We start from the raw sequence: 21,496 nt of genomic DNA on the forward strand, positions 1-21,496 counted from the left end.
CGGGCAAAAAAGTTATTTAGTCTGCCTGGGAGCAGGACATCCTGGTCCGTGACTGGGCGGGATTTCTTCCTGTAGTCCGCGATTGACTGTAGACCCTGCCACATGCCTCTTGTGTCTGAGCCGTTGAATTGAGATTCTACTTTGTCTCTGTACTGACGCTTAGCTTGTTTGATAGCCTTGCGGAGGGAATAGCTGCACTGTTAAAATAGTTTAATATTGATACCTGTAAGGTTACTTGAATATCTTAATCTAATTCTATCTTCATATGTAGTCTATTGGTGTGTCATCATCTTTCACTAATTCAGCTAAAGAATGATAACTGAGATTTTGAAGTATGTAATAAGGTGTTACCTCACAAGTGATCAGTGACCAGACAAGAAATACATTCTCATTCACTCGTTTCTTGTCTAATCTTGATTCTAGAGAGATAGATTCATTGCAAAACCGTCAAGTTCATTAGCATATGATACTTTATGGTGTTCTATACTGTACCTTTCTATGTATGTGTTGCCATAGTTATTGTACTAAACCCTTACATTGCCCTAACCAACTCTGATATGACCAACTGACCCCCAGAACCATACATTTGCCCAATTCATGTGAGCCTATGTCTGCCAACGGCAGTGAATGTGGTTTTTGTCATTAGTCCCATAATTCAAACCCACAGTTAACAAATTAAGAATACATTTAAGAGTAATAAATGTGCTTAAATGAAACAAATATTTTTATTAGTAAAAAAATAATGAAATATTCAAACAAATTAACAATTTAGAAATTAAATGAAATCATACATGGCCATGAAGACTACAGTTGTAACTTGAAAGTAGGACAAAGGTAAAACATAGATTAACTGTAGATGTAAACTGAAGATTATACAGGTTATCAGAAATTACAAAAAATTGCAAACTATGTATGCTAAATCACACAATATTCAGTGATAAAACAAACTATCCATCAGTGAATAACACAAGAATAGTTCTACAGAGGAAGCCTATATGCTGTCACTCATGATGTCGAGTTTAATTCCATAAGGAGTTGCCACTTTCAGTCGAAGGAAGGAAGGAACCCAGAACCATCTGGTTTTAAGGAGATACGGCCCACTTTTGGACGTGCGCCTCGCTGTTTACAGTCCCGGTGAAACATATAGCAAATGCCTATAGGTCAGTGGAAGCTGGTGAGGGGAGGACCAGTCATAATAATGGCTGGAACAGAGCAAATGGAATGTCATCAAACCATGTGTTTGATGTACTTTGCAAGAGGTTGCAAGATTGAATCCCCGAGCTGACAAGGTACAAATCTGTCGTTCTGCCCCTGAACAAGGCAGTTAACCCACTGTTCCTAGGCCGTCATTGAAAATAAGAATTTGTTCTTTAATGTCCTTGCCTAGTTAAATAAAGGTAAAATATTTTTTTATACTATTCCACTGATTCTGCTCCAGCCATTACAGTGAGCCTGTCCTCCCCAATTAAGGTGCCACCAACCTCCTGTCTTTCCTCAAGATTAAGTTCTTGCCACAAAGTCAGACACCACATACCAATTTTGTTGATGTCAACTTTGTTAGAGATTCCATTATCTCTAGATAACGCTAGCTAAAATCTGTCTAGTAGCTAGCTATGGCACGTGCTTGCTTGCTCTTTACATTTGTTTCAATCTGGAATATCAACAAGGCAACACTCCATCTTAACTCCTCCTCCACATTTACTGCACTCTTAGAAAAAAAAGGTGCTATCTAGAACCTAACAGGGTTCTTCGCCTGTCCCCATAGAATAACCTTTTGAAAAACATTTTTTGTTCTACATGGCACCCAAAAGTGTTCTGCCTGGAACCAAAAAGGCTTCTACCTGGACCCTAAAAGAGTATGGATTAGTTGAACAGTGAAGAAGAGAACCTCCGACAGTTTCTCTCTCTCTCCTCATGACCAGAATGTGTGGCATCCCGCTCAGGCATGTCTTTTACTTTGGCTTCTTTTGTTTTTGTATTTAACCATTATTTAACTAGGCAAGGCTAAGTGATCTGCTGCCATGGTGTTAAACCTCAGGCGATGGGTCAGTGAGCTGCTGCCATGGTGTTAAACCTCAGGCGATGGGTCAGTGAGCTGCTGCCATGGTGTTAAACCTCAGGCGATGGGTCAGTGAGCTGCTGCCATGGTGTTAAACCTCAGGCGATGGGTCAGTGAGCTGCTGCCATGGTGTTAAACCTCAGGCGATGGGTCAGTGAGCTGCTGCCATGGTGTTAAACCTCAGGCGATGGGTCAGTGAGCTGCTGCCATGGTGTTAAACCTCAGGCGATGGGTCAGTGAGCTGCTGCCATGGTGTTAAACCTCAGGCGATGAGTCAGTGAGCTGCTGCCATGGTGTTAAACCTCAGGCGATGGGTCAGTGAGCTGCTGCCATGGTGTTAAACCTCAGGCGATGGGTCAGTGAGCTGCTGCCATGGTGTTAAACCTCAGGCGATGGGTCAGTGAGCTGCTGCCATGGTGTTAAACCTCAGGCGATGGGTCAGTGAGCTGCTGCCATGGTGTTAAACCTCAGGCGATGGGTCAGTGAGCTGCTGCCATGGTGTTAAACCTCAGGCGATGGGTCAGTGAGCTGCTGCCATGGTGTTAAACCTCAGGCGATGGGTCAGTGAGCTGCTGCCATGGTGTTAAACCTCAGGCGATGGGTCAGTGAGCTGCTGCCATGGTGTTAAACCTCAGGCGATGGGTCAGTGAGCTGCTGCTCTTCTGGTGTTTGTTTTATATCCTCTGTAGTACTGCTATGGTAAAATGGGAGAGTGAAAAAGAACGTTACATTTAAAGTCTCTCTTAATCTCCATTAGCAGAAAAAAATATTTCCAAATGTCTTGTAACTCAGACTAATATTTATTGTAAATGCCGTACTTCTTCACATTTTCAAACTTCCAGTCCTTATAGAACTCCCTATTTTTCATCAGGTAAAGAAGAATCCAGTCACAGAACCAGGCCCCCTGCAACAAAATGAGATCCATTAACAAATATAACATAATCTTATATAATAAAATATACAGAATATACTACACTGCTCAAAAAAAATAAAGGGAACACTTAATAACCTCTTGAAACTCTGGGGGCAGTATTTCATTTTTGAATGAAAAACGTTCCCATTTTAAACAAGATATTTTGTCACGAAAAGATGCTCGACTATGCATATAATTGACAGCTTTGGAAATAAAACACTCTGACGTTTCCAAAACTGCAAAGATATTGTCTGTGAGTGCCACAGAACTAATGCTACAGGCGAAACCAAGATTAAATTTCATACAGGAAGTGCGCCAGATTTTGAATGCGCTGTGTTCCAATGTCTCCTTATATGGCTGTGAATGCGCCAGGAATGAGCCTACACTTTCTGTCGTTTCCCCAAGGTGTCTGCAGCATTGTGACGTATTTGTAGGCATATCATTAGAAGATTGACCATAAGAGACTACATTTACCAGGTGTCCGCTTGGTGTCCTCCGTCGAAATTATTGCGTAATCTCCAGCTGCGTGCATTTTTCCATTTGGTTCAGAGGAGAAACCATACTGCCACGAGTGATTTATCATCGAATAGATATGTGAAAAACACCTTGAGGATTGATTCTAAACAACGTTTGCAATGTTTCTGTCGATATTATGGAGTTAATTTGGAAAAAGGTTTGGCATTGTAATGACTGAATTTTCGGGTTTTTTTCTTAGCCAAACGTGATGAACAAAACGGAGCGATTTCTCCTACACAAATAATATTTTTGGAAAAACTGAACATGTGCTATGTAACTGAGAGTCTCCTCATTGAAAACATCCAAAGTTTTTCAAAGGTAAATGATTTTATTTGAATGCTTTTCTTGTTTTTGTGAAAATGTTGCCTGCTGAATGCTAGGCTTCATGAATAGTTAACGTTGCGTTATGGTAATGAGCTTGAGGCTATAATTACGCTCCCGGATACGGGATTGCTCGTCGCAAGAGGACAATGTACACAATGTAACTCCAAGTCAATCACACTTCTGTGAAATCAAACTGTCCACTTAGGAAGCAACAATGATTGACAATAAATTTCACATGCTGTTGTGCAAATGGAATAGACAACAGGTGGAAATTATGGGCAATTAGCAAGACACCCCCAATAAAGGAGTGGTTCTGCAGGTGGGGACCACAGACCACTTCTCAGTTCCTATGCTTCCTGGCTGATGTTTTGGTCACTTTTGAATGCTGGCAGTGCTTTCACTCTAGTGGTAGCATGAAACGGAGTCTACAACCCACACAAGTGGCTCAGGTAGTGCAGCTCATCCAGGATGACACATCAATGCGAGGTTTGCGGTGTCTGTCAGTGTAGTGTCCAGAGCATGGAGGCGCTACCAGGAGACAGGCCAGTACATCAGGAGACGTGGAGGAGGCCGTAGGAGGGCAACAACCCAGCAGCAGGACCGCTACCTCCGCCTTTGTGCAAGGAGGAGCAGGAGGAGCACTGCCAGAGCCCTGCAAAATGACCTCCAGCAGGCCACAAATGTGCATGCGTCTCAAACGGTCAGAAACAGACTCCATGAGGGTGGTAGAGGGCCCGACGTCCACAGGTGGGGGTTGTGCTTACAGCCCAACACCGTGCAGGACGTTTGGCATTTGCCAGAGAACACCAAGATTGGCAAATTCGCCACTGGCGCCCTGTGCTCTTCACAGATGAAAGCAGATTTACACTGAGCACGTGACAGACATGACAGAGTCTGGAGACGCCGTGGAGAATGTTCTGCTGCCTGCAACATCCTCCAGCATGACCGGTTTGGCATTCAGACCAGTCATGGTGTGGGGTGGCATTTCTTTGGGGGGGCCGCACAGTCCTCCATGTGCTCGCCAGAGGTAGCCTGACTGTCATTCGGTACCGAGATGAGATCCTCAGACCCCTTGTGAGACCATATGCTGGTGCGGTTGGCCCTGGGTTCCTCCTAATGCAAGACAATGCTAGACCTCATGTGGCTGGAGTGTGTCAGCAGTTCCTGCAAGAGGAAGGAATTGATGCTATGGACTGGCCCGCCCCGCCCGTTCCTCAGACCTGAATCCAATTGAGCACATCTGGGACATCATGTCTCGCTCCATCCACCAACGCCACATTGCACCACAGACTGTCCAGGAGTTGGCGGATGCTTTAGTCCAGGTCTGGGAGGAGATCCCTACGGAGACCATCCGCCACCTCATCAGGAGCATGCCCAGGGGTTGTAGGGAGGTCATACAGGCACGTGGAGGCCACACACACTACTGAGCCTAATTTTTACTTGTTTTAAGGACATTACATCAAAGTTGGATCAGCCGGTAGTGTGGTTTTCCACTTTAATTTTGAGTGTGACTCCAAATCCAGACCTCCATGGGTTGATAAATTTGATTTCCATTGATAATTTCTGTGTGATTTTGTTGTCAGCGCATTCAACTATGTAATGAAAAAAGTATTTAATAAGAATATTTCATTCATTCAGATCTAGGATGTGTTATTTTAGTGTTTACCCTTTATTTTTGTGAGCAGTGTATATACCTGTATTGCAGAGGAGGCTGGTGGGAGGAGCTATAGGAAGATGGGCTCATTGTAATGAATGGAATAAATGAAACGGATACTACTCAATTTATTCCATTACAATGAGCCCGTCCTCCTATAGCTCCTCCCACCAGCCTCCTCGGTTGTACTGATACTCAAGTCCATAAGTATAGCCAATACAAATGTCATCTTTAAAAAATAATACTTACACCACCAATACAAGCTAGTCCTGAGCCTATATGGATAATGGTGGGTATGATACAGAACTTTCCAGCCTGTAGTAGAAAATAGAAGGAAGTAGAAAATAGAAGGAAGTAACAATAAGGGAATCAAAACATCAGGAAACAAAATAGATGCATTTATCCTAAAAAGCCATTAAATAATACATATTTCTCATACCTTCCCATGCACCATAATGTTGATGCGTATACCAAACACTTTGAAATGTGTTCGGTAGCTTTCTCCAGACCCAGTTTTAAAATAGCGAGCATGTCTGTTATGAGAGTACCAAAGATTTGGAAGATTAAAGTATGACTTTAAATTGAGTATTATGTGTCAACCTCGTGTGTGTGTGTGTTACCTGAAGTTGAATCCTGAGGACTCTCTGGATACATTAACATCAATGTGAGTAAAGTCGTACCGTGGCTGGCATTCTGAGGGATCTCTGTCAAGGTCGCACTCCCACCCAATCAGAATTCCAATTAAACCACCCTGGGGTGGGGGGAGAAAAGAAAGAAAGAAAGAAAGAGATTGTTTAAGTAAAGAAATACAATCTCATTTGATTTAAAACTCACCCCCCCATTAAAAATAAAAAAGCAATACATTTACCATACTCACCTTTCTATCTACCACATGAAACAACGAAACATCACCATACCCACTCCTACAACCGTATATCCAAAACATATTTCCCAGCTATACAGACAGCCCCCCCAACACACCATATCTCCTCAAACATCTCTACACATTTGATCATTTTATAGAACTCAAACCCTAAGGCGCGCAGAGACCATCCCATTTAACCATAGTAAAGAGTCTGTTATCCCCCCACTTTTGACACTGTTCCTCCTTGTTAGCTAACTTTGTAGCTGAACAAACAGAAAATTCAACAAAACACATTTGGCTTTCTCCTTACTCGAATACCTGTATCCCATTATAAACATCCCAACAGTAAAAACCACCCCAACCTCTCTCACAGACATTCCAACAGAGGCATTAAAGGCATTAACCTGGTGCACACAGAAAACACATGAATCACAGTTTCTTTCATTTTACAGAAAAGACACCCCTGCCCGACTCCCGGTTCAACCCGTGCCAACCAGCTGTTAGTGGCCAAGGCTCCATGTAGAACCCTCCACTGGAGGTCCCCTAACCTCTTTGGTACTGGGGGTTTGTAGAGCCCCCTCCACCTAAAACCCACCATACTCTCCGCCCCACATACCCCCTGCCACTGATGTGCCTTCACTCCTGTTAGGCTCCTAATGTTCCTAACCTTAACACAGAGGTTGTAGAGGGCTTTACCTCCCACATCCTCAATCTCCCCCAGGCTCAGAGTGTTAAAATCTAACACATCTATCTATCTAAGTCCTCCAGACCCCTTGCCAGTCTCCAGTCTCTGCCGTCACCTGCAGTGGCGGAAACATTGGTGGCCCCTCTCCCTTTGGCCGCTCAAACATCCCCCTTACAGGCTCAGACAGTGCCTCCTGGACCTCCTCCAGGAATCTCTCCAGCAGCCTAAGAGACGTTATTCCTGTTTGTTGTACCAAGACTTCTGGGGTTTTCCACCCCTCCTCTCCCAGCAGTCTCAGGTCACCCAGTCTTTGTAAACCCACAGCCATCAGTTTCCTCTGCAGGGTGGCTGACTGAACTGATCTTAAAGGGATGGCTGGGTTGTGGAAGATAGGCTCCGCCCACACCCACAGTCCAGGCTCCACACCCCCTTCTCGTATGGGCCTTAGCAGCTGCCAGGCCCTCAGCATTGCAGAGTAAAAATCTGAGAGACCTGCTGTACTCAGCCTCTCCAGCTTCATGAGGAACAGCTGCTGGTCCAACCCTAATCCGCCAGCTCTCCTCAGCAGTGCGCATGCTGGCTCCCTCCAGCCAACATCAGCATGGTACAGCAGTCTCTGCACCACCTTTAGCCTGAAAGCAGCCATCCTGCTCTCCAGTTCCACCAGGCCCTGTCCTCCTTCGTGAATGGTCATGTACAACACTGCTGCCTTTAGCCAGTGATGGCCCGACCAGAAGAAGTACACCAGCTTGCGTTGCAGGTCTGCGAGCAGACCGGTGAGGGGATTGAGGACAGCTAGTTTATGCTACAGGGAAGATGCCACCAGGTTGTTAATTATCAGCACTCTCCCTCTGGCACTTGGGACAGGAGCCACCTCCACCCGGCCAGTCTTGACACCACTGCCTGTGACAGCCCCTCCCAGTTCTTCCTTACCCACTTCTCCGAGCCCAGGTACACCCCCAACACTTTAAGCCCTCCACAACCCCACTGCAAACCCCCTGGAAGTAGAGGAGGAGACCTATCCCCCCTACTGAGCCCCCCTCCCACCTTGACCATACATGACGCCCCAGCATACAACAGCTTCACACAGATCAAAAACCTTTCCCCAAACATCACATTAAACAGATACTCATGGTCCACTCTATCAAAAGCCTTCTCTTGATCTAAAGAGAACAGTACAAAATTCACATTAGAACCTCTCGACAAGTCCAACATGTCCCTAATTAAGAAAAAGTTGTCCGTGATTGAGTGTCCCGGTACACAATATGTTTGGTCCTTATGTACTATAGAGTCCAAATGGGACTTCAGTCTGGGGGCAAGTGGGGCAAGTTTGGCAAATCGACTTCATTCAACACATCACTATGCGTCTCCTGCAGAAACAACACCTGTACTCTTTTTTGTTTTACATATTCACCCAACACACTCCTCTTTCCCGCATTTCTAGCGCCATTTATATTGAGTGAGCCTACCCGAAGAGTCTCCATAAGAAGTGGGAGAAAAGCCAGCAGAGAAAGAGACCAATAGCAAAGCTCAGAAAGCCCCAGTGTCAGAAAGAAAATATGCATCTAAACAGTGTCGGAAGGTAAACCTTTACGCACTGTTGTGACCCACTTCCTCAACCTAAACCGTTTCCTGGGTGAGAGGACACCATGCCCCTCATTTTTCATAGCATGTTGTACTGATCTTACAAACTTTCTAGGATCAGAAAAAAAAGCCTTAAGATTAACTTTCTTCCCCTTAGTCTCATTCAGGAACTTTGTTCATTCTCTCAACGTGAACTTAGACCCCTCTGCTTGACTGGCTGTCAGCTCCAGGCCCATTGATGAGGAGTCTGAAAAAAAACTCCTCATCCTCAGACTCACTTTCCTCCTCATCTCTATCTCCCACCCTGACCACCTGCCCTTTCTTTCTGGTCAGGGCATCACCCACAGCAACAGGCAAAATTTCCATGGTACATTTGTCCACAGCCTTTTTCCGCTTGACACCCTCCTCCTCCCCCCTAATCTCTTACATTTCCCCACTATACTCTCCTCATCCACTAGAATAACCTGACTAGACCCAGCATCATCTACATCACCTTCCCTGGCATGACTAGGCCCAGAATCATCTACACCACCCTCCATAGCATAACTAGGCCCAGCCTCGGCTACCCCACCATCTGTAGCCTGACTAGACCCAGCCCCCGCTACACCACCATCCATAGCCTGACTGGACCCAGCCTCAGCTACCCCACCATCTCTAGCCTCACTATACTCAGCCTCCTCTACACCACCATCCATAGCCTGACTAGGCCCCGCCTCATCTTTTTTTATATTTTTATTTCACCTTTATTTAACCAGGTAGACTAGTTGAGAACAAGTTCTCATTTACAACTGCGACCTGGCCAAGATAAAGCAAAGCAGTGTGAACAGACAGCAACACTGAGTTACACATGGAGTAAACAATAAACAAGTCAATAACACAGTAGAAAAAAAGCCATTTTGTAGATGACATCACCGAAGTCGAGGATTGGTAGGATAGTCAATTTTACTAGGGTAAGTTTGGCGGCGTGAGTGATGGAGGCTTTGTTGCAAAATAGAAAGCCGATTCTAGATTTGATTTTGGATTGGAAATGTTTGATATGAGTCTGGAAGGAGAGTTTACAGTCTAGCCAGACACCTAGGTACTTATAGATGTCTACATATTCTAGGTCGGAACCATCCAGGGTGGTGATGCTAGTCGGGCGTGCGGGTGCAGGCAGCGAACGGTTGAAAAGCATGCATTTGGTTTTACTAGCGTTTAAGAGCAGTTGGAGGCCACGGAAGGAGTGTTATGGCATTGAAGCTCGTTTGGAGGTTAGATAGCACAGTGTCCAAGGAAGGGCCAGAAGTATACAGAATGGTATCGTCTGCGTAGAGGTGGATCAGGGAATCGCCCGCAGCAAGAGCAACATCATTGATATATACAGAGAAAAGAGTCGGCCTGAGAATTGAACCCTGTGGCACCCCCATAGAGACTGCCAGAGAACCGGACAACATGCCCTCCGATTTGACACACTGAACTCTGTCTGCAAAGTAGTTGGAGAACCAGGCAAGGCAGTCATTAGAAAAACCGAGGCTACTGAGTCTGCCGATAAGAATATGGTGATTGACAGTGTCGAAAGCCTTGGCCAGGTCGATGAAGACGGCTGCACAGTACTGTCTTTTATCGATGGCAGTTATGATATTGTTTAGTACCTTTAGCGTGGCTGAGGTGCACCCGTGACCGTCTCGGAAACCAGATTGCACAGCGGAACAGGTACGGTAGGATTCGAGATGGTCAGTGATCTGTTTGTTGTCTTGGCTTTCGAAGACCTTAGATAGACCTATATCCATCCTGCCCTGCCTAACAGTTTGGGTCTAGATTGTCACCCCCTTTGAAGAGGGGAATGACCGCGGCAGCTTTCCAGTTCTTGGGGATCTCAGATGATATTAAAGAGAGGTTGAACAGGCTGGTAATAGGGGTTGCGACAATGGCGGCGGATAGTTTCAGAAATAGAGGGTCCAGATTTTCAAGCCCAGCTGATTTGTACGGGTCCAGGTTTTGCAGCTCTTTCAGAACATCTGCTATCTGGATTTGGGTAAAGGAGAGGCTGGGGAGGCTTGGGCGAGTAGCTGTGGGGGTGGGGGTAGAGCTGTTGGCCGAGGTTGGAGTAGCCAGGAGGAAGCCATGGCAAGCCTTTGAGAAATGCTTGAAGTTTTCGATTATCATGGATTTATCGGTGGTGACCGTGTTACCTAGCCTCAGTGCAGTGGGCAGCTGGGAGGAGGTGCCCCATAACTTTTTGGAGTTAGAGCTACAGGATGCAAATTTCTGCTTGAAAAAGCTGGCCTTTGCTTTCCTGACTGACTGCGTGTCCGCCACAGTCCGCCACAGAATGTTTTTGTGCTGGTCGAGGGCAGTCAGATCTGGAGTGAACCAGGGGCTATATCTGTTCTTAGTTCTGCAGTTTTTGAACGGAGCATGCTTATCTAAGATGGTGAGGAAGTTACTTTTAAAGAATGACCGGGCATCCTCAACTGATGGGATGAGGTCAATATCCTTCCAGGATACCCGGGCCAGGTCGATTAGAAAGGCCTGCTCGCAGAAGTGTTTTAGGGAGCGTTTGACAGTGATTAGGGGTGGTCGTTTGACTGCCGACCCGTAGTGGATACAGGCAATGAGGCAGTGATCGCTGAGATCCTGATTGAAGACAGCGGAGGTGTATTTGGAAGGCCAGTTGGTCAGGAAAACATCTATGAGGGTGCCCTTGTTTACAGATTTAGGGTTGTACCTGGTGGGTTCCTTGATGATTTATGTGAGATTGAGGGCATCTAGCTTAGATTGTAGGACTGCCGGGGTGTTAAGCATATCCCAGTTTAGGTCACCTAACAGAACAAACTCTGAAGCTAGATGGGGGGGCGATCAATTCACAAATGGTGTCCGGGGGGGGGGGGGGGGGGGAGTCGGTAGCAGGCGGCAACAGTGAGAGACTTATTTCTGGAGAGATTCATTTTTAAAATTTGAAGTTCGAACTGTTTGGGTATGGACCTGGAAAGTATGACATTACTTTGCATGCTATCTTGACAGAAAATGTTATAGTTGGGTATTGAAATCTCAGAATTTTTGGTGGCCTTCCTAAGCCAGGATTCAGACACAGCAAGGACATCAGGGTTGGCAGAGTGTGCTAAAGCAGTAAGTAAAACAAACTTAGGGAGGAGGCTTCTGATGTTGACATGCATGAAACCAAGGCTTTTTCGATCACAGAAGTCAACAAATGAGGGTGCCTGGGGACATGCAGGGCCCGGGTTTACCTCCACATCACCCGCGGAACAGAGGAGTAGTAGAATGAGGGTGCGGCTAAAGGCTATCAAAACTGGTCGCCTAGAGCGTTGGGGACAAAGAATAAAAGGAGCAGATTTCTGGGCGTGGTAGAATATATTCAGGGCATAATGCGCAGACAGGGGTATGGTGGGGTGCGGGTACAGCAGAGGTAAGCCCAGGCACTGGGTGATGATAAGAGAGGTTGTATCTCTGGACATGCTGGTTGTAATGGGTGAGGTCACTGCATCTGTGGGAGGTGGGAGAAAGGAGGTATCAGAGCTATGAAGAGTGGAAGTAGGGGGTCCATTGTAAACTAAAACAATGATAACTAACCTGAACAACAGTATACAAGGTATATTGACATTTGAGAGAGACATACAGCGAGGCATAAAGTAATCACAGGTGTTGATTGGGAGAGCTAGCTAAAACAACAGGTGAGACAACAACAGCTAATCAGCTAACACAACAACAGCAGGTAAAATGGCGATGACTAGGCAGAGAGGGTCGGATTAACTACACACAGAGCCTGAGTTCGCGGCTGGGTCCGACAAATAAAAAATAAATAAACAGAATGGAGTACCGTGATTAATGGACAGTCCAGTAGGCATCAGCTATGTAGCCAAGTGATCATAGTGTCCAGGGGGCAGCAGTAGATGGAACAGGGGAGCCCCACTACGCTAGCGACACAGCGTTTAAAGTTAGTAGCGTCTGCTCCAACGGAGGCCGGATGAAGGCACAGCAGATGGTGTATTCGTCAGCAGACCAGTCGTGGTGGTGCGGCGGGGCGCCGTGTCGACAGAGAATCCAAGCCAGATGGCGAAAGAGGTATTGTGGAATTTAGTTTGCTAGCCGGGAGATCTGCCTGGCTCACGGCTAACTGGTGCTAGCTTTGTGGCAGTGGCGTTAGCCACTATATCCAATCGGTAGCAGCGGTGATCCGGTGCCAAGGTCCAGAGTTTACAGCAAGGATCCGGTCGAGTTTGTGGGGTTCGGGTGAACAGCTGAGTAGGGCGGGAGGTGGGCCTCGGGGAATAGCTTCGGTACTAGGTGCCACGGTGAGTGAAAGCTAGCTGTGAGCTAGCTAGCTGTGAGGATCAGAAGTAGTGGTCCAGGGATTACGGCAGGAATCCGGCGTTGTTGTGGAGAGACAGTCCGATATTGGTAGACAAGCGATATTGGTAGACAGGCAAGTATTATCCAGGCTAAAAACAGGGCTGGTATCTGTGCAGAAGGTAAAAGCCGCTAGCAGTGGCTAACAATGACTAAATAGCTTGTAGCTAATTAGCTGGTTAGCTTCTGGAGATTCTTGAATGTGTTCTAAAATTTAAAATAATAGCGTATCACAATGGGTGAGGCAGGTTACCGGAAGGTATAATCGAATAAAAAAAATCGAGAAGAGATTGAAAATAATTTGAAATTTATATACAAAAAAAATATGAAAAAATACAAAAGTACACGAGAGGACAAAACAAACACGTCTTCACTGCTACGCCATCTTGGATTCTACACCACCATCTCTAGCCTGACTAGGCCCAGCCTCATCTACACCACCTTCCCTGGCATGACTAGGCCCAGCTTCTGCATCTCCTTACCCCCTGCACTTTGACCTCGATTTCCCCCACTGGCGCTTGTACCCTCACCTTGTCTACGGGCTTTATGTGGGCACGCAAAGCTCTTATACCCCAAATCCCCACACTCAAAAACACCATAGACAATATGTGCTGGCAAACCCTGCATAGAGCCCCTCCCGTGCCTCACTTTAAAATGCACATTTAGTTGTTGCTCAGATTCCGCTAGCAATAAACCTACCAACCAAATTAGCCTTTTTCATGAACACAACCACAGCTTTGTTCATTCTAGGAGCAGAATGTATACATTCAGCTCCTACCTGTTCACCGACCGCGAGCAGAACCTCCTCCACCTTAACTCCATTCTCAGGAACACACCTGAATCCATGCCATATCGACAGCGTCTCCTCCGCGCACACCATCGCGCACACCACACCTTCCAAACCCCAGGAAAGTTACTCTCTCCTCTTCCACCCTAACTTTGAAAAAACTGTGGATTCCGCTAAAACAAATACTGCATTAACCCTCCACCATAGAAAAAGAAAATTGAAAGAAAAGACCAAGAAAACAATCAAGAAAGTTAGTTAGGACAGAGCCCTCTACACCAAACATAAAATAAAATAAACTCCCAGCATGCACTGCGAGAGAGAGGAGTATTGATAGCAAAATGCTATATTATTTACATTATTTATGTATTTTGTGGCTTACTCTTTGATGGTATGGTATCGTATAGAGTGTCCATTTAACTGCTTAATGTAATTGAAAACATCATCGTCAACATCATCATCAATAACAACAACAAATAAACTTTTAAATTGTGAAAACTGACCTTCAAAGCCATGTCCTGAAAGCTGTGTCCAGTTTGGTTAACAATGTCTCCCAGACGGAATATGGGGCAGTAGGGTTCAAGAGCCTCATCGTAGCGACATTTCTTCAGATGGAATTTATCAGCCGTGTCCTGAACGTTGGCCCTGATAATTGGGTGAAACATTTCAAAGTTTTTATTTATCAAAATGCAGACAGCAAACACTTTCTGAAATATGTAATATTAACAGATTAAAAGACTCAAGCTCCAGTTTATACATTTAAAGACAACTCTGGCAGTTTGAAAACCATATGCCTGTCAACTTTTTAGGTGGTGTTAATATAGACAACTTACTTTGAGAAACTGAATTTGGGAAATCGGATGACATTTTTTATGTAGATGGTGAAGTTTTCAGCTTCTCTTAACATATTCTTGTGTTTTTGTCTATCCCTGAAGGAATAAAAGGGAATGACGATTACTACTGTGGACACATGCTCATGCGTGTGTGTGCATGTATTTGCCTGTGTGTGTGTATGTGGTTGTGTGTGTTCATGCATGTTTGTTTATGAGTGTGTATGGCTATGAAAGTGAAAGTGTGTGAGTGCACTTACTGTGGTTGGCATCTTCTCTCAACGGGGCACCAGCTATATATCTCACATGTACCATTGGATTTCCCATTGTCTCTCAAGCAGCGGCCTGTCCTAACTCCTACAGAAAAGTATATTTCACAGTATGTTTGTGAGCAGACAGTATATGTAATTTCTCATTTCAATTTGTTTGAATTCAATTTGAGTTTTCAAAGATTCCTACCATGGCCAGCTACCACCAACTCTCCCTCTGCACAGTCTTCATCTCCCTTACAGTGGCCATCTGGCACATTGGGGCTCTGTGGAACAATACCCCACAACTAGTATGGTTTAACAAATACAGACCAAATACGGACCAAATACAGAGTATATTGCCGTTTTAAAAGGGTGGTTAAAGGTGACAACATAAAGGAATGAAAGGGAATTTCCTTACCTCAGCACAGTGGCCCAACTTCTGGTTTGGTGTCTCTATAAAATTGGTAACAATGAAAAAAACTGCTTCCCCCTATAGGAAAAAATAAAGTGGTGTTAAACCAGCCTGATATCAACTGATAAGAGTAAGTGTGGCACGCATTTGCAGAAAGATGTGCATCACGAGACGTGATACATTGCATTCAATCAGCTTTAATATTGCTGATAGATTGTCACTTCCATCAATGTAATTGTCTGCATCATTTCCAATCCCCCGTATTTTTTTGTAAATATATACAGTACCAGCCAAAAGTTTGGACACACCTGCTCATTCAAGTTTTTTGGGGGGGTTTGAGATGGTTTGGGATGAGTTGGACCGCAGAGTGAAGGAAAAGCAGCCAACAAGTGCTCAGCCAACAAGTGGGAACTCCTTCAAGACTGTTGGAAAAGCATTCCAGGTGAAGCTGGGTGAGCAAATGCCAAGACTGTGCAAAACTGTCATCAAGACAAAAGGTTTTGTAGAACCTCAGATATATTTTGATTTGTTTAACACTTTTTTGGTTACTACATGATTCCATATGTATTATTTCATAGTTTAAACATTGGATTAGCTAACACAACGTGCCATTGGAACACAGGAGTGATGGTTGCTGATAATGGGCCTCTGTACGCCTATGTAGATATCCCATCAAATATCTGCTGTTTCCAGCTACAATAGTAATTTACAACATTAACAATGTCTACACTGTATTTCTGATCAATTTGATGTTATTTTAATGGACAAAAAATGCGCTTCATTTTCAAAAAGGTAGTGTGTGTGTGCACATTATATATATATATATATATATATATATATATATATATGCACACAGTGGGGCAAAAAAGTATTTAGTCAGCCACCAATTGTGCAAGTTCTCCCACTTAAAAAGATGATAGAGGCCTGTAATTTTCATCATAGGTACACTTCAACTATGACAGACAAAATGAGAAGAAAAAATCCAGAAAATCACATTGTAGGATTTTTAATGGATTTATTTGCAAATTATGGTGGAAAATAAGTATTTGGTCAATAACAAAAGTTTATCTCAATACTTTGTTATATACCATTTGTTGGCAATGACAGGGGTCAAACATTTTCTGTAAGTCTTCACAAGGTTTTCACACACTGTTGCTGGTATTTTGGACCATTCCTCCATGCAGATCTCCTCTAGAGCAGTGATGTTTTGGGGCTGTTGCTGGGCAACACGGACTTTCAACTCCCTCCATAGATTTTCTATGGGGTTGAGATCTGGAGACTGGCCAGGCCACTCCAGGACCTTGAAATGCTTCTTACGAAGCCACTCCTTCGTTGCCCGGGCGGTGTCTTTGGGATCAATGTCATGCTGAAAGACCCAGCCACGTTTCATCTTCAATGCCCTTGCTGATGGAAGGAGGTTTTCACTCAAAATCTCACGATACATGGCCCCATTCATTCTTTCCTTTACACGGATCAGTTGTCCTGGTCCCTTTGCCGAAAAACAGCCCCAAAGCATGATGCTTCCACCCCCATGCTTCACAGTAGGTATGGTGTTCTTTGGATGCAACTCAGCATTCTTTGTCCTCCAAACACGACGAGTTGAGTTTTTACCAAAAAGTTATATTTTGGTTTCATCTGACCATATGACATTCTCCCAATCTTCTTCTGGATCATCCAAATGCTCTCTAGCAAACTTCAGACAGGCCTGGACATGTACTGGCTTAAGCAGGGGGACACGTCTGGCACTGCAGGATTTGAGTCCCTGGCGGCGTAGTGTGTTACTGATGGTAGGCTTTGTTACTTTGGTCCCAGCTTTCTGCAGGTCATTCACTAGGTCCCCCCGTGTGGTTCTGGGATTTTTGCTCATCGTTCTTGTGATCATTTTGACCCCACGGGGTGAGATCTTGCGTGGAGCCTCAGATCGAGGGAGATTATCAGTGGTCTTGTATGTCTTCCATTTCCTAATAATTTCTCCCACAGTTGATTTCTTCAAACCAAGCTGCTTACCTATTGCAGATTCAGTCTTCCCAGCCTGGTGCAGGTCTACAATTTTGTTTCTGGTGTCCTTTGACAGCTCTATGGTCTTGGCCATAGTGGAGTTTGGAGTGTGACTGTTTGAGGTTGTGGACAGGTGTCTTCTATACTGATAACAAGTTCAAACAGGTGCCATTAATACAGGTAACGAGTGGAGCCTCTTAAAGAAGAAGTTACAGGTCTGTGAGAGCCAGAAATCTTGCTTGTTTGTAGGTGACCAAATACTTATTTTCCACCATAATTTGCAAATAAATTCATAAAAAAATCCTACAATGTAATTTTCTGGAATTTTTTTCTCATTTTGTCTGTCATAGTTGAAGTGTACCTATGATGAAAATTACAGGACTCTCATCTTTTTAAGTGGGAGAACTTGCACAATTGGTGGCTGACTAAATACTTTTTTTGCCCCACTGTATGTAGATATTCCATAAAAAAAATCTTATGTTTCCAGCTACAATAGTCATTTACAACATTAGCAATGTCTACACTGTATTTCTGATCAATTCGATTTTATTTTAAAGGCACATTTTTTTGCTTTTCTTTCAAAAACAAGGACATTTCTAAGTGACCCCAAACTTTTGAATGGTAGTGTATATGTTTTCCTTTATTATTTTCCCCTAACCCTGCCACCCCTCCCCTAATTGGAGTAAACTGATGGACAATGACACTTAGGCTTCTACTTCCAGCTTATACAGTACAGTGCCTTGCGAAAGTATTCGGCCCCCTTGAACTTTGCGACCTTTTGCCACATTTCAGGCTTCAAACATAAAGATATAAAACTGTATTTTTTTGTGAAGAATCAACAACAAGTGGGACACAATCATGAAGTGGAACGACATTTATTGGATATTTCAAACTTTTTTAACAAATCAAAAACTGAGAAAATTATTCAGCCCCTTTACTTTCAGTGCAGCAAACTCTCTCCAGAAGTTCAGTGAGGATCTCTGAAAGATCCAATGTTGACCTAAATGACTAATGATGATCAATACAATCCACCTGTGTGTAATCAAGTCTCCGTATAAATGCACCTGCACTGTGATAGTCTCAGAGGTCCGTCAAAAGCGCAGAGAGCATCATGAAGAACAAGGAACACACCAGGCAGGTCCGGGATACTGTTGTGAAGAAGTTTAAAGCCGGATTTGCATACAAAAAGATTTCCCAAGCTTTAAACATCCCAAGGAGCACTGTGCAAGCGATAATATTGAAATGGAAGGAGTATCAGACCACTGCAAATCTACCAAGACCTGGCCGTCCCTCTAAACTTTCAGCTCAAACAAGGAGAAGACTGATCAGAGATGCAGCCAAGAGGCCCATGATCACTCTGGATGAACTGCAGAGATCTACAGCTGAGGTGGGAGACTCTGTCCAGAGGACAACAATCAGTCGTATAATGCACAAATCTGGCCTTTATGGAAGAGTGGCAAGAAGAAAGCCATTTCTTAAAGATATCCATAAAAAGTGTAATTTAAAGTTTGCCACAAGCCACCTGGGAGACACACCAAACATGTGGAAGAAGGTCCTTTGGTCAGATGAAACCAAAATTGAACTTTTTGGCAACAATGCAAAACGTTATGTTTGGCGTAAAAGCAACACAGCTGAACACACCATCCCCACTGTCAAACATGGTGGTGGCAGCATCATGGTTTGGGCCTGCTTTTCTTCAGCAGGGACAGGGAAGATGGTTAAAATTGATGGGAAGATGGATGGAGCCAAATACAGGACCATTCTGGAAGAAAACCTGATGGAGTCTGCAAAAGACCTGAGACTGGGACGGAGATTTGTCTTCCAACAAGACAATGATCCAAAACATAAATCAAAATCTACAATGGAATGGTTCAAAAATAAACATATCCAGGTGTTAGAATGGCCAAGTCAAAGTCCAGACCTGAATCCAATCGAGAATCTGTGGAAAGAACTGAAAACTGCTGTTCACAAATGCTCTCCATCCAACCTCACTGAGCTCGAGCTGTTTTGCAAGGAGGAATGGGAAAAAATGTCAGTCTCTCGATGTGCAAAACTGATAGAGACATACCCCAAGCGACTTACAGCTGTAATCGCAGCAAAAGGTGGCGCTACAAAGTATTAACTTAAGGGGGCTGAATAATTTTGCACGCCCAATTTTTCAGTTTTTGATTTGTTAAAAAAGTTTGAAATATGTAATAAATGTCGTTCCACTTCATGATTGTGTCCCACTTGTTGTTGATTCTTCACAAAAAAATATAGTTTTATATCTTTATGTTTGAAGCCTGAAATGTGGCAAAAGGTCGCAAAGTTCAAGGGGGCCGAATACTTTCACAAGGCACTGTACATACTATATACATTTACCTTGACCAATATATTTTTCAAAAGCATCCCAGACTGACGCTTATCAATAATACCATGTTAAACCAGTTAAACAGGACTGTCCTTTATCTCCTTCTTTTTCTACACAGTGGCTCCAGTTACACATTTTCTGGAAGCCTCATCACGATGGCTAAAAATCTGAAGCTTCATATCTTCATCAAGACGATCTAAATGCATATTCCCATGGAACTGACTGAGATGCTGCATGGACATTTCACTATGCATGACTGACAGTGAGAAATGTGAAGGGAGGGTTACCACAAAAAATGTGTGTGTAAAGGCACAGAAACACATTCTACATATGTGAAACCATTTTTTTTATCTGACAATGAAGCTTCTGGGGCGAGGGACGGGGACGCAACAGGACGTTACATTCAGAACCGCAGCCTCAGCCTTTATTATATTTAAGCAATAAGGCCAGAGGAGTTGTGGTATACGGCCAATATACCACGGCTAAGGGCTGTTCTTACGCGCAACGCAAAGAGGAATGCCTGGATACAGCCACTAGCTGTAGTATATTGGCCATATAACACAAACCACTGAGGTGCCTTATTGCTATTATATTGGCCATATACCAAACCCCCTCTGAGGTGCCTTATTGCAATCATACACTGGTTACCAATGTAAATAGAACAGTAAAAATGGTATACCCATGGTATACGTTCTGATACACCAATCAACATTCTGTTAAAAATTATATTTATTCTAGCAGTCAAGCACAGTGGATGAGATGGATCTTATTTCTAACATTAACATTACATGTATTAAAGGGGATTGTGGTTAGTCTGACCTGGGGTGGAATGACATAGTCCACAGGTCCCCACACCATCCGTCCGAACTCTGATGTGTTGGTGACCGCCACTCCCTTCAGTTTGGTCATCACAGTACTCTGGATAGATTCCTCTTTGGTCTGGTAGGACTTCTTGCTCAGGAATACATACCTGTGTAGACCAGGAGGACAATATACTGTAGCTATCTCAATGGGGATAATCTGCTTAAAACTTGGAACAAGTGGAGGTTACTGTCTGATAGGGGTTTAAAATATTGGTTGGAATATAGTTTTACATGTTAAGTTTCTGTGAACTACAAATAGATGGACTAGATTGTATTTTATTAATAACATTTCATATGCCTTTAGACTGTTATAAGGGCCTATATCTTGAAAATGTGGAAAGGTATTTATTGAGACCCTTACCCAACAAGGTATCCAATGATGGATAATTGTATAACTCTGTACAAACTGCCGACTCTCTTGCTTCCTACAATTATGAATTTTCCTGTCTTGTAGTCAAGATAGGAAAGCACATTCAAAAGAACTTTGCTTTTCCAGCTATTGGAAGCCATCCCACGGTGATGATACTGTAAATCTGAAGAGAGCAGTTGGTTGGTTATACAGCCACTGCAACTGTTGAACCCACAGAAGCCATCACAGTCCAGTACTTGACCAGGGCAAATAAACTACTTTGGCAAACGTTCTGTTGATTTCAGCGTAATTTCAGTGTGCTAGTGTAACACTCATTATATTCTATATATACATTTAAACTCGCATGAAAAATATGATTAAATGAGATCATAGTTTAGTTTCTTACCCTGGTCTACGAGATTATTGAAATCTGGAATCAAGTTCAAATCTTGTCTCTACCCATCAGCTTTTATACGAACAACAATGTAATGATGACATTGTTTCCCTAGGTCATATTTCAATTCAGCCAATGAGTTTCAAGGGGCATGGACTTTAAATCTTCTGAAGAAACAGTTTGTGCATATATTAACAACAAAAAGCATTCAGTTGACAACCAGTTGTCCAATAGGGGGAGGGATTAACAGCACACTGTAGAGCAGAGTGATTTACAAGAAATGTGTGGCAGGCTTAGAACAAATCACGTGATATAGAT

The 21,496-nt window shown here is 43.8% G+C and overlaps 1 protein-coding gene across 1 annotated transcript; it reads right to left on the minus strand.

Annotated features, from left to right (window-relative positions):
- Nucleotides 1-701: 701 nt before the first annotated feature.
- LOC139382500 (P2X purinoceptor 5-like) lies at nucleotides 702-21,235 on the minus strand. The gene is made up of 13 exons (XM_071126588.1): nucleotides 21,191-21,235; nucleotides 20,797-20,968; nucleotides 20,392-20,542; nucleotides 15,231-15,302; nucleotides 15,021-15,096; nucleotides 14,822-14,918; nucleotides 14,565-14,660; nucleotides 14,235-14,376; nucleotides 6,087-6,217; nucleotides 5,906-5,999; nucleotides 5,716-5,781; nucleotides 2,878-2,963; nucleotides 702-2,753 (listed from the first exon to the last, which is right to left on the minus strand). The coding sequence occupies exons 2-13, from the start codon at nucleotides 20,943-20,945 to the stop codon at nucleotides 2,684-2,686; spliced, it is 1,230 nt and encodes a 409-aa protein (XP_070982689.1). The 5' UTR covers nucleotides 20,946-20,968; nucleotides 21,191-21,235; the 3' UTR covers nucleotides 702-2,683.
- Between the last annotated feature and the right edge of the window lie 261 nt (nucleotides 21,236-21,496).

The sequence above is a fragment of the Oncorhynchus clarkii genome, chromosome 24 (assembly GCF_045791955.1).
Source record: "Oncorhynchus clarkii lewisi isolate Uvic-CL-2024 chromosome 24, UVic_Ocla_1.0, whole genome shotgun sequence".
Classification (NCBI taxonomy): Eukaryota; Metazoa; Chordata; class Actinopteri; order Salmoniformes; family Salmonidae; genus Oncorhynchus; species Oncorhynchus clarkii.